The 17,241-nt window shown below is 41.5% G+C and overlaps 2 protein-coding genes across 8 annotated transcripts in view; one reads left to right on the top strand and one right to left on the bottom strand.

The window, feature by feature from the left end:
• COL14A1 (collagen type XIV alpha 1 chain) overlaps positions 1-13,775 on the top strand; it is a 116,747-nt gene extending 102,972 nt beyond the window's left edge. For 2 of the 7 annotated variants that reach the window (XM_033058270.2, XM_033058278.2), the window contains exons 43-49: positions 484-519; positions 950-1,016; positions 1,531-1,719; positions 7,193-7,270; positions 8,185-8,340; positions 9,700-9,792; positions 9,883-13,775. In XM_033058270.2, the coding sequence (XP_032914161.1) occupies positions 484-519; positions 950-1,016; positions 1,531-1,719; positions 7,193-7,270; positions 8,185-8,340; positions 9,700-9,792; positions 9,883-10,022 (759 nt within the window). In that variant the 3' untranslated portion in view covers positions 10,023-13,775. Of the gene's footprint in view, positions 1-483; positions 520-949; positions 1,017-1,530; positions 1,720-7,192; positions 7,271-8,184; positions 8,341-9,134 lie in introns of all 7 variants that reach the window. The other 5 variants (XM_033058251.2, XM_033058261.2, XM_033058286.2 and 2 more) reach the window with 4 other exon arrangements.
• Positions 13,776-13,981: 206 nt separating this feature from the next.
• The window catches only part of MRPL13 (mitochondrial ribosomal protein L13), a 28,039-nt gene continuing 24,779 nt past the window's right edge, over positions 13,982-17,241 (bottom strand). The window contains exon 7 of the mRNA XM_033058314.1: positions 13,982-14,275. Within this exon, the coding sequence (XP_032914205.1) occupies positions 14,251-14,275 (25 nt within the window). The 3' untranslated portion in view covers positions 13,982-14,250. The remainder of the gene's footprint in view (positions 14,276-17,241) is intronic.

Consider the following 17,241-nt stretch of genomic DNA (forward strand, 5'->3'; position numbering starts at 1 on the left):
TGAAGCTGTAATTGCCCTAGACAATTTGTTCCAACCCATAATCATCCTCACCACTACAATATCCTTAATGTCAAAAGAAATTTTCTGTGCAGTTTAATACCATTGCTTGCTCTGTTCATAGTGGATGGAGAATCTCAGTGCAGCAAATTTCAGGCTGCTATTTTGCAAAAATTAGACACGTTTCAGCCATGTGAAATGCATCATGTGGTGCCCTGTCCTTGCTATCATTTTGAATACGGGACTTCAGTGTGTGGCAAACACTTGTGAAACTCATTGTTCCCATGTAATTGCCAAAGGTGAACATTTTGTTGAGTACTGAAATGACAGAAGGGTATTTGTCACTGTCACACAACCACTTAAAAGCTTGTTTATTGTTTAATGTTTCTCCCTTTCATATGAATCCACAAGGCAGACAAAGTTTAGGTATTAAAAATTTTGAGCAGAACAAAATGAAAATTAATTTTGTATTGAATCCTTTCACAGGGTCCTCCTGGAGCTAAGGGGGAAAGAGGTGAACGGGTGAGTCTATGTTCATGTTAGCTGTGGGGTTTTTTTCCTGCCTGGCCTTCTGTCTCATAAAGAGCTTTTCCCAAAAATTTATGTTTCTGGTGTTTACAGGCACCATAGTTGTGTCTTTGCAATTAAGCAAACTTTCCTTCTGTTCCAGACATAGCCTTTTATATAGCTACATGAATGTTTTGAAGGTGGGAAGTATGTGGCAGTAAGCATGTCTCCAAATCTCTCATTAGGGTTATCTTCTCAGACCTCTGATTGCTGGCCAAAAAGAGAAATGGGAACTAGCGAAATAACAAAATTTCTTTGGCTTTCCTTCTCATCTGTGAGGATATAATGTCTCAGCAATAATAAATATCTTTCTTTGCTCAAAGTGCTTTAAGCACAGAACTGATTCAAGAAACTGTTTCATGACACTGCTGCTGTTGTTATCCAGGGTGATCTCCAGTCCCAAGCAATGGTCCGGGCTGTTGCTCGTCAAGTGTGTGAGCAGCTCATCCAAGGCAAGTACACAGATAGTCCATATGCTTCTCTCTCTAGAATGGATCTTTTCCTGCCACAGTTACTCATAAATATGACACTTTTCAAAATATCTGAGGGGATCTGTTTGTTTTAGACTAGACAGTTGAGATTTATGTTCCAAGTAGACTTATGTTCAACCAGATTTATGTCTAACTAGAACTGATTACCATCAGCCTTCTGAAAAAAATGCTGGAATTGTCTCCAAGCTATTACAGTATGCAGAAGGTTCTACTGCAACAATTTTAAGTTTTTATAGACATAAAATAGAAAAGCCACCTAAACCGTTGGCAAAGTAAGAAAATAAAATCCTGCCCAATAATTCTTCCATTTTTTGTGCACTCCCTAAACTACTGTTTCTCCCCCACCAAGTGCCCAGCTTCATAATACCAAAGTATGACAGACCATAGCTTTGAGAACCTGCCAGTACTCTGTTCAAACTTTGCTGAACCAGATTTTCTACTGCTACTTGAAAATTATGACTTTTTTCCCTGACAGGTCATATGGCAAGATATAACTCGATTCTGAACCAGATTCCAAGCCAGTCTGTCTCAACACGAACTATTGCAGGACCTCCTGGTGAGCCAGGTCGGCCAGGGGCTCCAGGGCCACAGGGTGAGCAAGGATCACCAGGCATGCAAGGGTTTCCAGGAAGCCCTGGCCAACCAGGAAGACCTGGAGAAAGAGGTAGGCTTCATACCTCACAAATACAAAATTATACCTCCCTTTCCTGACACACTCTAATAGCTTTTGTCTCCTGTCTAAATGTGAAAGCAACATTTTTCTCACTAATTAATTGGTGAGACCATAATGAACGCTCTGGAGAGTCTGTCATGAAGGTAACGCAGGCTTTGGCAGAGATTTAAATGTTTAAATTGCTGAAGATTGTGCACATCCCATCACATCATGTTTCATCTTAGTACGACTCCAATGAGAGCAGAATTTCTAAATGGATAACAAAAGAGCAATTGAAGAAAGTCAGATGCAAAACTGACAGGTATGCTGGGGAAATATTGAGCTTTTCTGATAACTTGAAATGTGTCAGTCTAGGAATTTTGGAGAATGATTGGAAGTTTTTCATGCATTCCCAATTCTCACTTGATTCCTAACGACATATCATACACAGAAGCAGCAGACTAAAATTGCTCAGCTTCTGGATGGAAGGAAGGGTTTTTAAGTTTCCAGTGACTATAGAGAGGAAGGGAGTCAGACTTCTTCCCTTGCTGTGTTCTGAAGCATTGTTTGCATTTAACTTGTTTTACTATACACAATATATAGTCCTGTCCTGAAAATCTCCAGCCACTCACCTGGAAGTCTTTATGAAAAATGTGTTTCTTTTCACTAATGTCCTCAACATTTTGGTTGTATATGAAGACAATTTAATGTTCAAGCCCAGTGCAAGATTAGCAACTCTGAAAGTCAGGCTCCACCTGAAAATCTGAAATTTTCAGAAAATGCCCTGTAACAGAGTGTGCTAACAAGTGATGGTCATTAGAAGCGAGAAACACCAGTTTGCTTACCTAGCAGTGTTGCTTTTTCCCTCTCAAACTCTTGGAATTGCTGCAAGAGCCTGTTACTGGCTCTGAGCTGAGTGGCAAAGTGCTGGTAGACCAGGAAGATAAAAAGGTGGGGGAAGCCAGATTTTTCTTTCAGCTCACCTCTCTTGCTTACCAGCCATTCAATCCCAGCCTGTAAGAAGGGGGCACTTCAGAAAGCAGTACGTGGAACTGGTTAGAAATGGTGCACCAAAGAGAGCTTTACTGGAAAATGTCAGCAGTGAACTTCCCTGCTAACTTGCCTGGCCAATAGCTTCTTTTCCATTGTTTACCTTGTCACTCTGCCAAGTGTTAATCAGAGGCTTTGGAAAGAGACATGGACTGAGAGAGCGTATGGAGTTCTGTAAGAAGTTCAAGTGGAGGTTTCTAGGTCCATGATGTCCCATTCCTGGATGGGATTCCTCTCAGTAGTAACACACTGAGCTGGTCTTTCCAAGAAAGACCACCTCAGTGAGAAAGGACAGCTCTTTCTCTTGACAGATTCAGTTCTCAGTGTCTGTTGCCAGCTGCGAGGCCACGTTGTATCACCACGCCCCTACAGTACATAATCCCAGATAAATTACTGGAATTTTTGCTCTTTGCTTATTTGCATAAATATAGGAGTTTGGAAAAAAACCAAACACTGATTATTCACAGCCCTCACCTCTATTTTAATTTTAACTAGTTTACATCACTGGTTTCTATTTTTCTTTCTGCTAGTTTGAACATGTTTTATTTTGGTTTTGTTTATGAGCTGCGACTTAAAAAAATAGTGTTTGGCTTCTGAGTGCCCAGGAAATAGTTGCACCTCTGCAAAAAGGTATAGAAACCAAAGCAGTCAACATGTTTTTTTCCTCTTTTTGGTTTCCAGTTATTTTTATAATATATGGGTATTTTCCTCAACTTTGTGGAAAAATGGAAAAGCCATAGTAAAAATGATTCTGAGACACTGCTAGCTTTCAGATGCCATGAGAGTGCAGTTTTCCTACTATTGAATGGACTTCAGCTCTTATGTGGTCTGAAGTGGTGAATAAAACTTACAGCTACTCAGCCCATCCCAGTGTGATTAAAGTACAATAAATACCTAAGCTGTCACTGGGAAAGTTACTGTTCTCAAGCACAGCTTCCTCCTTATTTGCTTCCTGGCTTCATATGAAAGAGCCAGTTAAACATGTGTTATCAAAAGCCACGTTTACAGCTGTGATGGCAAAATGTCAGTGGAATTAAATGGAACTTTTGGCGGTTGAGTCAATTAAATATTTTTATTTCCAGTTTTAACTTCATCTGGATTAAAAAAGAAAAAAATCACAACCCTGTGTTATTATACACTATGCTCACAGCTAAACATCTTGAAAAGAGTACATTTTTGGTAGTTTAATTTTTCTTAAGTGCAATACATAGTTCTCCTCACAGGACAGTGTTCTCTTAAAGACAGAATTAGATAAAGAATACCTGAGATTTCCATTTCTGCAGAAACCATGGAAATTTATTTTTCATTGCTTGAAAATGTGAAAACCAATGATCTTGGTTTTGTTTTCAATAACTGATGCTAGCAAAGTTATCTTTAGTGAAGGGTTGGAAATAATTGAATTCAGTTGCTTGTGATCTCCATGGGGCCAAAGTGAAGACATTGCTAATTTTGGGTGGGGCCATAAATCCATGGTTAGCATGAAGGGGAGGGACAGTCTGATTATTGCTGAAGCATGTCCAGAGCACAAATATGAAAACAGTTCCTGGGACTGAAGGCATTCTTAACTCAAATGGCAAGTTTTGATAGACACACTTTCTTTCTGAGAGCAATTAACCGTTGCAGTAATTTACAAAGAGTGATGGCCTGTCTGGTTGGCTTTCTGTAAGCCATGCTCTGCTGGCTCCAAAGATGACTTGGGTGAATTTTGAATATTCTGCCATTTCTTAGGAGCGAGCCAAGAGGTCTGTGATTCTCCTAAATCCGTTAGGGAAGCCCATGGCTTTAACTCATGAACATTTTGCCTTAGGAGTAGGATATTTTTACATCAGTGTTTATGTTCTCTTTAACTTGGATAAACTTTACTCAAAATCAGACTGAAAGAAACCTGATGCAGGCTTTTATCTTGGCCTCAGTGTTTGCTTTCAAAGAAGGTTTGTCCTGCACAAGAGATTAATAATTTATTCTAGAATGAATGTTTTCTTCTTAGCCTGAGTAGATTTGTTCCATGTTTAGCATTTCTTACGGACATTCTATCCTGTGAACATCACATATGGATGTGTAGTTGTATGTGTGTTAATAATTATAATAGAGTGCATTGCAGACCGTGATTTCAAAACAGTGTGGCTGCTGCCTTTGAAGTCACCAAGTAATGTTAGCATGCAGTAGGATAAGCAATGGTTCTTGTACTAAACATCTGCAGGTTGCAGATGGTTGTAATGGGTCAGTCTTAGGAAAAAAGCAATTCACACAAATAGACTTTGCCTTTTGCAAAGGGCAAGCCTTTCCTCGCAGGTCCTGTGTTTAAGAGATAATTTGGATACATTTACCTTGTTAGAAGGCCTGCAGCACAAGTAGAGAATTGCAGAAAATAAGTTTTTGCGTATGTTTGAAGCAAGCCAGGGCTAAGCAAATTTTAGGGATCTGGAAAAAACCACCACCACCCTTCCTCAAAATCATGCAACTGACGAAAATAAAAGGCGATAAAGGGAAATAAGCAATGCCTTAATTATGCCAGGGCAGTGGCAAAGAACCTTGTAGAGGTAAGATAAAGAGATAATCGTGTTTTGGTTTAAAATTATTTTCTTACTGTGAATTTACTGGTTGCAGTGGTGTGGCCTGTGTTTTCCATGTGGTTAGGTCAGACAATATGTTACCCTGAAAACCCTTTGTTCCTGCAGAAGACCCAGAACTCCTCTACAGATACAGAATCCATTTCAATTTTCACTGGACTCATATTTGATAAACTTGATGTGAGCAGTTCTTTATCACTGATGGGTTTTAATTACAATTTTTTCCCACACTTAGACTTTTTATTTACTTATTTGCTTCCATTACAAATTAGCTTAAGAAGGTAAAAAAGATCTGTGACTCCCTGAGAGAAAACCTGATGAGGGCTGAGGTCACTTGGTTTGTTCAGCCAGAAGACTGAAGAGAGACCTCACTGCAGTTACAATTTCCTTGTGAGGAGAAGAGGAGGGGCAGGCACTGATCTCTTCTCTCTAGTCACCAGTGACAGAACCCGAGGGAATGGCCTGAAGTCGAGGGAATGGCCTGAAGTCGTGTCAGGGAAGGTTTGGGTTGAACATTAGGAAAAGGTGCTTTACCCAGAGGGGGTTTGGGCACTGGAACAGGCTCCCCAGGGAATTGGTCACAGCATCAGCCTGACACAGCTCAAGAAGTGTTTGGACAATGCTCAGAAAGCCACTTGGTGTGGCTCTTGGGGATGGTCCTGTGCAGCGCTGGGAATCAGGCTCAGTGATCTTTGTGGTGTCTTCCAACTCAGCATACTCTGTGATTCTATGATTCCTTGCAAAAATGAGGTGTTCTCCAGCTGTTTTGCCCTAAGAGGCAGCAGTTACCTGAGCAGAGAGAAAGGAAGAAGCCCAGTCAGTTGGAACTGTAGATATTGCCCCATCCAGGGCAGCAGCTGTTTTCCTTCTGCTCTGTGTTGATGAAGGTACCATGTATAGACTGACTCTGAAAGTGGGGAAGCTGTGAAACCAGGAGAGCAATTACCAGTGCTGGGAGGGAGGTCTGGAAAATGGGGGGAAGTCCCACAAACCAGCCTGGATTTGGTGTCTTTGAACCATCCAAATCAAATACAGACTTTATGAGAATTTCCAAGTCACCAGTGGAAACAGAGTCTGGAATTTATAGTTTTGACACCTACTATAGTTCAACAGTGCTTATTGTGATGGCTACATATAGAAAGTGCTTTTATAGGATGCTATAGAGGTAGTGCAGAAGGAGATGGAAAGCTGGAAGTAAGTAGTGCGTTCTCTGAATTAATAGATTTGAGATCTCCATGGATCAGACACAAGCAGAGAAATTTAGTTCCATGAGTGAGTGCAGGAACACAACTCACTGTATCTACCTGTTGGAATATCAGAGTTTCAGGACTGGCGAACACTCAGATTGGGCTTTATTTGGGGGTCAGATTCTAACTGTGAGGAGACTCCTTTCTCATGTTTTAGCAAGAATCTGCCATAACCAGTAACAACTCTCTCCATGAACAATCTTGTGCTGAACCACTCTTTGGTGGGTGAATGTTTGAATTTTACTTTTCTGGGCCACACAGTAATTTATAGCTATGAGGCTTGGAAGACTCCTCTGACTTACAATAGCTGCACCTTGGTGTAGTCTAGAGGCAGCTTTCCACAGGAAGTGCAGCCTGGAAACTGGCTGATGCCTCTGCATACCATCCTGATGAAACTACCATGGCAGCAGGAGTGTTTAAGACCCCAAGAATGACATTGCCCTTCAGAGGCTGTCAGGAAGGGATGGAAAAAGAATCAAATAATTTTTAACATTCACCTCCTTCTTTCTCTGCCATCTGTTTTTAGATGAGAAATAACATATGGAACTATAATCCTGGTTAAATAATAAACACTGCTCACACTTTTGATCAAAATGTGACTGAATACTATTTCCTTAGGTTTACCAGGTGAGAAAGGAGAAAAAGGCAATCCAGGTGTTGGAACACAAGGACCACGAGGCCCACCAGGATCCACAGGTAAACTTACATTTGAGGTATCTGGGTTAGACCACTCTGACCCACGTGTGAAGAAGCTTACAGCAGCTCTGTCCTTTTCCTGGGGAGAATAGCAGAAGAGTAGCAGTTCAGGCACCTTAACTGTCATAGTGTTCTTATTATGTAATATCATTTGGGATATGCCACATGTGTCACCCATCACACAAGTATTTTCATTTTTCCTATGACAAACTGCTTCTCCAAGTCCAAAAATGTTTCAAGTTTTTTGGTTTTTTGTCCAGACATGGGTTCTGGAAAAGGAAAAAATTAATCTGGACTAGTTGCACTTGTTTCCTCATTGACTTAATGTCATACCTAAACTTGAATTGACAGAGAAACATATAGTAATTAAGCACATTATGTCACATGGATTTATATTTAGGTCCTGAGAAAGCAAAGAGAGTGATAACCACGTCCTGTTGAAACAGGAGTAAAATTGCACTGACCTCATGAGGATATCCTGGCCATTAGGCACTGGTATCAAGTCACAGCATTACCCAGAAACTGTATTGAAAGTGAGTGGGAGGAATCAAGAGCTGTGCAGGCATCCAGGGCTGTCCTTTGCCCATGAAAATCCCTTTCCAGAAGTCTGATGTTTGGTGAAACATTTGCTCCAGCTCTGGCTAGAAGCTGTGAAGCAGCAGCCAGAGAGGAAGCTCATTGGGAGCGGGTCTCCTCTCAGGCTGCTGCTCTCTTGCTTGCCAGAGGCTGAAGTCTTTTCCTCAGCTTGCCTGGGGGAATCAGAGCCAGGATGCCTTGCTCCTCTGCTCAAGCTGTCTCTTGGAAGTGTTTATAACACACTCGGTGCCATGTTTTCCAGGCCAGGAAAGATGGCCTCATATCCCTGCTTTCATGAAAGACACTGCTCAGATGTTTCATCTCCCTGTTCTATGCAGGACCTCCAGGAGAAAGTCGAACTGGCAGCCCGGGACCACCAGGATCTCCAGGCCCACGAGGTCCTGCTGGCCACACAGGATCCCCGGGCTCACAGGGTCCTGCTGGGCCTCCAGGGTACTGTGACCCATCCTCCTGCGCTGGCTACGGCATGGGAGGTGAGTAGTGAGGAGTCGGGACAGCTGCCGTTTGCAGAGGTGGGGTGGCATTTCCTAACAGCCCAAGTGAGATGGAGGCTACCAATGAACCTTGCACTAAAATGTGGTGGCTCCCTAAAAACCTGCGTGTCCAGTGTGGCTCTGCTTTGTGGAACTGCAGCATGAAGAGAAGGTGACCCAGCGTAGTGACCAAAGGGAAGTGACCACCGTCTGATCCCAGCCTGTAAAACTGATCCTGCCTAGTGGGTTTTGTCCTGTACGTGTTTGTGTAGTTGTATGAGCCTGCTCCATCTCAGTGGTCGCTGTTGAAGCCCTACCAACTTGTTTGTGACAGCAGAGTTTTTACACTTGTAGTTTTTCAAATGTGTTGCTCAATCTCCCCTTCCATGTGCCTCTGAGTGGCATGAGAGCATGACCCTTACTAAACCTAGTAGTGTAGTGTAACCTGGCACAGGGATGCACGTGTCCATCATTAACCAGTGAAGTCATCTGGAGAAAATGATTCTTTCAATATCTTCTCTGTATCCTACTTTCCCATCTGTTATAGCACGAAGAGGCCATGGGAAGAAGTTAACAAAATTACCAAAAATTATATCACCCAACCTAAAATCAAAATTTATTAGTAAAGCACTAAACTACAAATGTTATGCATAAGGCATATTTGTTTGATGTTTACAGTTTAATCTGCCCCTGAGCTGATTTGTATGTTTTACTTACCTGAATGTTTTTGTTGTCGTCTCTTCCTATCCTTTTCTCCTCACTTCCCCTCCCTGTTGTTCATTTCCTGTTTTAAGGCCCAATCCCTTACAATGGCTACCAATCCAGAAGGTGAAAGGCTCATTCTGGTTCAGGTCTCATTGGGCTGAAGGTCAGAGATGGATGCTGAACTGCTCTGTGCTTTCCAGCAACGATAATGACTACCACTAATGAACTTACAGCTGCTGTACATGCACTTGGCTTCCTGGCACTGCTAAAAATTATTGCCTGACCCATTTTTGCCTGCTAATCATGTATTCTAGCCCATAATTGGAATAAGCTATAGCAGGCAGAGTGTGCAGTGTATAATGAGCACAGTATTACAACTGGGCATTTGACAAATTGTGGTGGTGGTTTCCAACTAACTTGGCTGTCTGTTGGTGGGTTTCCAATCGCTCCGGCTTATTAATTTTGTTAAATGTTTTCATTGTTCATTTATGTGAATAAAAGATGTGTATTTAAAGATTATATATATATACTCACACACATGATATAGAAATGTATCTATATATAAAATGTCAATTTCCTAATGAATGCTTTAATTTTCTACTCCCCTTCTCCTGTGTTTAACCGTATGAATGCTCTTGGTGGTGGTGGGTTAAGGTGGATACGGTGAGCCAACCGATCAAGACATCCCAGTAGTGCAGTTGCCACATAACTCCTACCAAATCTATGACCCTGAGGACCTTTATGATGGTGAGCAACAGCCGTACGTAGTTCACGGGTCCTACCCCTTACCATCCCCATACTCCCAGTCCTATCCATCACCTCATCTTGCTCAACCAGAGTTTACTCCTGTTCAAGAAGAGATGGAAGCCGCTGAGCTGAGATCCCCGGGGATCAGTCGCTTCGCAAGGAGGATAGCCAAGAGGAGCGCCAAGAGCCCAGAACGCACAAGGGCGAACGGAAAAAGCCACTCCCAATGAACTCCTTAAAAAAGGGAAACACTTTATGCACACCTGTCTTCGGCCTTTTGTCCTGGTGCCTCACCTGTCACTGAAGATGTTTACAGGCTCTTATGTTAAAGGAGAAAAATTGTACATGGCCAGCTGGCACAACAAATAATGGTAATTATCTTGCATGCCAGAAGTTTAGTATGTTAGTGGGTTGGTGCTAGCTGGTGATGAAAGGTCACTTGTAGATCTTCCTCTGGAGTACTGTTCCATTCACTCTTCTAACTGTATGTGAAAAAATGCATCTGGCTAGGTGGTGTATGTAGAACTATTCACAAAAGTTAATGTTTTGTTATCCATTTTTCACTGATTATTTTCTGTTTGTTTTGGATGAATTGCTTTACTAGCAGAGTAACCTGACTAAATTCACTGGAAAACAATGCATCAAGTGTCCTTGCACCTGGCTTGTTACCCCTTTGCAAATATTTCTTACGTTAACAGATGATTGTTTTCTTAACTCACCTAAAATAAATACACAAGAATGTTCCATGGGAGCACACTGATAATTTATTGTGAACCTCTTTCATTTCTGTTTTGTATGCAAATAAAAGTGGCAAGCTTTTGTATGGTAATTCTGCATTTATTTGATTTTTAACTCAAAACAATTGCATTAGATCTTCAGGGGATAGAATGCAATGAGAAGGAAATGCATTTCCTGTTTAGAATACATTGGGGTAATGGTTTTATTTTAAAGTAAGTAGTATAAACATCATTTCACCTTATTTTTTAAATTGTATATGGACAAATGCAGAGAATAACTATGAGCTGAGGTAGTTGTACCAACTGCAGATGTGAGATTCCACATGTTGACATGCCCAAGTCAAAAGCCTGGCAGGTGTAGTTGGGATGGCAACTTGGATCAGCTAATGAGGAGAGGAAGGCAAAATGCCAACCCAACCACTTGAGCACAGAGCAATTCATCATCTACAAACACAGTAAGTTATAAAGAGACAATAAACAGCTTTGAACAGCACTGGAGACTGAGCAAGATTTAGCTCAAAAATGGCCATTTAAGTTGGAAGCATAGGTTTGAAACACTTTTTCTTGTCTGATACAGACATGGAGAGGCTGTACTGTACATCCCAGGATGTATTCCTGCTCATCCCTGACTGGGAGAGGGTCTAGCCATATTCTGCAGTAAAGAAAAGCCTGTCAACCTTGGGCCTCTGGCAGCAGCTGCCAGCAGCTCCCTTAGCTCACCAGGAAGCTAATGGGTACCTTTACTGTGTAATCTCCAATTATCTCACCTGGAATTCAGTCTCTAGCAGCACACATGGTTTGCGTGTGTGACTAGCAAGCTCTGGCTGGGGACTGGATACCTTCCTAGGTCTTCCTGTTTTCCCATTACTTCTTTCACCTCGGACTCCAACCATTTTCTTGGGGAAAGGTGATCGAAGTTGATGGAATGTAAGTTGAATGTCAATTCATTTCCTGCACTTGCATTTAAAACACAAGGTAGAAAATATAATGTAGTTTATGGACTTTTTTAGCAGCTTAATCCCACTTGGGAGAACACTGAGGCCCCATGTGAGCATGGCTCTCTCAGCCACGAGCAGGTACCACAGCCTGCCACATGCAACTGATACTCAGAGGTATTATCAAAACTAAATACAGTGATGCCTGGGGTCACAGGGTTAATTTCCCTGCTGGCACTGCCTGTGAATACCTGTGTTAATTTACCCCACTGAAAACTCCATCTGCCTCTCCCTGGCTGGCCCACTCCTATCCATGTTCTACTGCTACAGCTGAGTTGTGCCTGAGATATGCTGACCTGCAGCTCCTCTGGAAGTGACTGAGAAGAAAATCAGCTTTCAAACAATTCTGCTCGTGTTGTCTTTGAAAGACTTTGAGTCTCCTGCTAACAGTGCACAATATATTAGCTCTGACTGGCTGTCCTGCAACACTAAATACAAACCTCAAGCTCTTGTGGGACCACAGAGAGTGATAGGGCAACACCAGGGATGTAGGGACACACCATAATCAAACTGATCAAGGCAATTGGTGTTATTTCTCTATGAACACCCTGATGCTAACAGGCTGACCAAATCCCTAAAGGTGCTTGTGGTGTGCAGTTGATGTCCCCTGTGCTCTGCCAATCCAACAGCCCCCACACCAGACTCCTGGCTGGGGGAGCACCTGGCAGCAGCACAGCACCTCTCTGCTCACAGGAATTCGGGTGCTCTTGGCCTGAGGGATCCCCTGTGTGGGACACAGGCACAATCAGCTGTCACTGCCACCTCCTCCTCACACCACAAGGATGGACATGGAGTGAATTAAACAAGTGACTTGGGATAAAAAAGTGGCCACACTTATTCCAATTTTATAACAATTTATATACTAAAGCACAAGCTTCAATTGCAGTAGTTAATTCAACTTTCTATTTACTGTGCCATTTACTGGCATGATGCTGACCAGAATGCTTCTGGTATCGTTGATCATAGTCACTTGCTGAACATGTCTTGGTAATAAAGAGTAACTAACTAGTGGGCTCTACCCAATTATAAAAATACCATTCAGGAGCTGTATGCTTGCCAAAAGCAGTAAGACACAGTCAAGATTTTCTCCAAAATCCAGTCTCTGAATAATCGAGAGTATCTCATATTTTTTCCAGACCACCTAAGAAACTGAAGCTGCTGACTGAAGTATTCAGCACATAATGAACAGCTGATGCCACACAGCTCTTACCAACAAACTGTGTAATGTGTCCTTACACAGAAAAGAGCACTTACTGCAACTCAGGGCTTTCAAAAATACTTTCACTAATTAATGCAGTGTAGTAACTTACTTGGAAGTGAAGGCTGCACATTCACTAGGCAGGAATTTTTCCTAAGATAAGCCCATCTGAATATCAAAGAAAGGCCCAATACCAAACCATTATTTAATGTAATGAAATATGGTTACAAATGAACAACTGATTTTCTTCCTATATGATGCTTGTATGAAACAGACATAGAACACTCAAATTCTCCTCACCACACACTGTAAAATTTGGCAAATAATGTACCAACATTTCCTACAACACAGAAAACAACAGGTGCCTTACTTATCTACAGAATAGCTTTGGCTTGAGAGTTTTCAGAGCAGGAAAGCAGAAAGGAATTTCAGGGAAGTAGCTTGCAAAAGTGAAGTAAGTTTTAAGACTTTTGCATTATTCAACACTTAAGTTTGATTTCCTCATTGGGTTTTCATAGTAAAAATGTTGCTGCTTTGTTCTGTAATATGTTCTTTTAAGTAAGTAAGGCATATTCCTGTGACTTGAATGAAAATCAGACTGAGGCTGAAGTGGGAAAAAAAGGAAAATCTCTCTGTGATCTGCCTTTACCGCCTGTTATTTCAACAAGCGCTAATGAAATCTGTTCTGCACTGGGCTGTCAGCAGTGAGGAGTTGTCCTCCTAGTGAGGAAGAGCCACTTCAGAAAATGCACTGCACAGCCCCAGATGGCTGTTCTGGTTGGTAACAAGCAGAGTTACCAACACCCTGGAGTCCAGAGTGTGCCATCTTCAAAAGCCAGCTGGAGCAATGCTCTGCCTGGCTCTTTCCAAGGCAGACAGAACCACAGGGATATCAAATCTCCCAAAGACAATCATGTAACATCTCAACATCAAGAATAAAATACCATTAGGAACACATTTAATGATATTCAGCAGCCAGAAAGTAGAGTGACCCTTGCTGTTGTCATTCAGCACACCCAAGATTTAGATGCAGATGAACAATAGTCTGAAAAAGTAAATTATTTAAAAAACAGTACTTGTCCTTTTGTTCCTTAGAGCACAATGTATCAAAAGATGGCCAAAGCTCAAGGATGAAATATTATGGCTGCTGACCATAATTTCTCTGCTCTTCCTGCATGGAATTCAAGTTTTGCAACTTCTCGAGTGAGGTACTGCATAGCAGTAGTCAATGTATCGTTTGTATGAGACATCAATACTCATTACAAAGGTATGATTTCTTTAATAACAGTATCAAAGCAAATATCACATCATACAATGCAGAGTACAGATGGTATTAACAGGATAATACCTATTCTTAGCTATTTCAAATACAGTAATTTCTGTAATCTTCCCAAGTCAAGTTTGCTAACAGCTGTCAGAAACATTCAGCATAGAAGAGTTGACTGAGCTGCACAGATGCTTCCATTTTAGAAGAATTTTCTTTGAAGGAGGAGAGACACTCCTGATGGCACTTCTTCTTTTCTTGTTCTTACCTCCTTCGAAAATCTTTAGGTCTGTGGGGGGAAAAAAAATGTTTTAGGAAATGCATGTGCACTACAGTGGCTTTGCTTTAAGGCTGCAGTAGCAGCCTCATCTAGTTTTATTTCCTTACTCTGGTGAAGTTTTTTTGACAAAGATGACTATTTTCTGGATTACACAAACAAGATAGAATAAATTAAAGAAATTTACTAAGACCTCTAAGAATTTACAGATATAAGGACTAGCTGGTCACTCCTACCTTCCTAAGCAAAACAAAAAACATCTTGAACTGAATGCAGTCTCACAGGGCTTTAAACACAGGCACTGATTTGGTGGTAAGTGGTGGTGCTAAGTTTTAGTTAACAGCACACTCTAGCACAACTCTATTCCAATAGCTAAAACTGATGATTTAGAACACTTCCTAATTTGAATATTAACAATTCTACAGCCCCCTTTCCTTGGATGACAAATGTGGAGAACATTCAGATAAGAGGCAGGCTGCTGTTTGCAATCCCCTGTGAGTTCCTATTCAGGCACATCCCTCTCCCTGCCTGCCATACAGCCACCGGCTGCAGGAACCACATTCTCCCTGAAACTACACAGCTCAGACAGCTCATGGCTTTTAAAATGCAAGTCTGCAGACCAGATGCATGTCTACATCCCTAACATGTCCAGCAGAGAAGTTGCACATGCTGGACTCTGCCAGTCCCTCCCCAAACCCCAGAGTAGCCCAGTGGTCTCCGAGGTGCCTGGGACACGCCCAGGGTGTGCCCAGCACCCACACACACCTGCAGCTTTGGGAACACAATGCTCCTCACTGCTTCTCTCATCTGTGAACCAAAGCAGGTTGGGGAACTCACCAGGACTCAACAAGAGAGATATTAACAAAGGTTTTAGAGACATAGGAAGGAATGCAGGTCCAGATTTGCCATGAAGTTGAATGAAAAATCCTGGCTTACAGGAAAACCTGCAAACCACTACACTATCCAAGCTAAATTTCCAAAGGTGGTAAATTTTGTCTGTCATTCAGCTCAATAATGGAAATGAAAAGCAGACAGCAATGGAAGCAGACAGCTTACTTTAAAGAGTGAGAGTTTAGATGGCTGCAGAAATGCCACACAGAAATCCAACACTTGCTGAGTCCTATGCTGCAGTTCTAGAATTTGCCAAGCAATAGCACTGCAAAGTGAAGTCATTCACACAACTCTTGTGTAAGTCCATAGGTTCTCACATGAAAGCAAGTCTGGAATTCAATTTGGTTATTTCAAGAGTAGCATACAAAATTGTGTGAATTTTATGGAACAACTAGAAAGAAGAGCTAGTGTTCAAACTGTGATGAATCACAAAGCTGCTTTGTTTCCCATTTAAATAGCATATTCTGTATCAACATTTCGAACTGTATCTTTAGTGCACGACAGAACTGCTGCAAGCACCATATAGGTTGTTTACATACTTGCTTAATGTTGAACTTGAACGTACTCAACGTTTGGTGTGTGCTGGGAAGTCAAGTCACATTTCCTAGAATCCCAGACTTCAGTACTTGGAGATACTCACAGAATCACAGAATGATTTGGATCAGAGGGGACCTTAAACATCCTGTGCTTCCAGTCTCTCTGCCATTCCACATTTTGTCACTCAGATCTCACCCTTCATGCCAGAATATGTATTTCATTATATCAAACTCTTTGTGGAGTAGTAAGAGCACGAGATTTTGAAAAATTCTCAGCAGTGACTTAGAAGTTTTATCACTACATATATCCTAGACAGGTGGACAGTGCTGGAAGATTTTAGGCAATGCAGCATGGCAAAGACATCCTTGTCTTGCAGTTTATCGTAATTACACTTTCTTTTTATAGGCCAATCCATCCTCTTGTGCATTGCTCAAAGAATTCTGCATTTTTCTATGAATGGCTCACTTAAAACTTCCATCTAGGGTTATGCTGGAGTGCTACAGAGCTACAGGACTCACAGCACTTTGTTCTGGGGTGAAAATCCTTTTTTTTCTTGCTTGTTTGTAATCTGCATTTCAACTTTAACGCTCTTTGTCTTAAAATTTAAGTGTATAAAAATGCACAAAACACTGGACTCTTAGTTTGCAGTCTTATGAAGTTAATGAAGCTTAAAGACGGGATTTTCCACACTGAAGCACTTGTGTGAACAAACACAAAAGTTTTTAAAGCCTTTTCTGTTGCCACAGTAGGCTTTTTATGCCCACTAGTACTTGGCTTTTGGTCTGCTTTTGAAGAGTCTTTGGCACCAGGAAAGCTCAGCCTTGAAAAACATTCCCTTTGGCAAAAGTGTTACAGGCATTTTGTCAGACGAAGAATATGAACCCACAAAAACGCTGTCAACTCAGAGAGAATTATGAACTACTTGTGAGCATCAATGGGTAACAGCTCATTGATAAGTGACATAAATCCATGTGAGAATCTTCTTTGATGGCAGTGCCTTTGCCCTTCCTCAGCAAAGGCCTGAGTTTATGCACTTGGAACAAAGCAAATGCTATCTCCTAGAATGGACAGTTCAGAAACTCACCCAAAGGCAAGACTTGACATAGCTACTTCTCTTCTTCTTTCTATTTTTAAAGTAACACTCTTGGGGGAAAAAAACCACAACTTTCCTGCACATTGACAGGAGAGTCCAAGACAAGGGAAATGTGGGAATCCATGTCTCTGCAATCTATGCTGAAATGCAAACTATTATGGGTTCACTGAAAATATGCAACACTAGTCTGTGCAGCAGATGTCTGCCACCAAAATATGTAAAAAATATTTGTCTCACTAACATTTTTATACTCCACATATAAAGTATTAAGACAGTTCTGTGAGTTCTAGGCAAAATACTCAGCAAATTAAATCAGTAACCCATTCATTAGAGGAGGTCTCTCAGTGCTTCTCTCTTAACAAATACTTTACCACTAAGTAAAGTGCACTGAAGCTCTGATTTCAGGCTTTAAACCCCTTAAAGCTGCCCAGGGAGGTCATGGATTTTCCTGCTCTGA

Source organism: Catharus ustulatus, chromosome 1 (assembly GCF_009819885.2).
Source record: "Catharus ustulatus isolate bCatUst1 chromosome 1, bCatUst1.pri.v2, whole genome shotgun sequence".
NCBI lineage: Eukaryota > Metazoa > Chordata > Aves > Passeriformes > Turdidae > Catharus > Catharus ustulatus.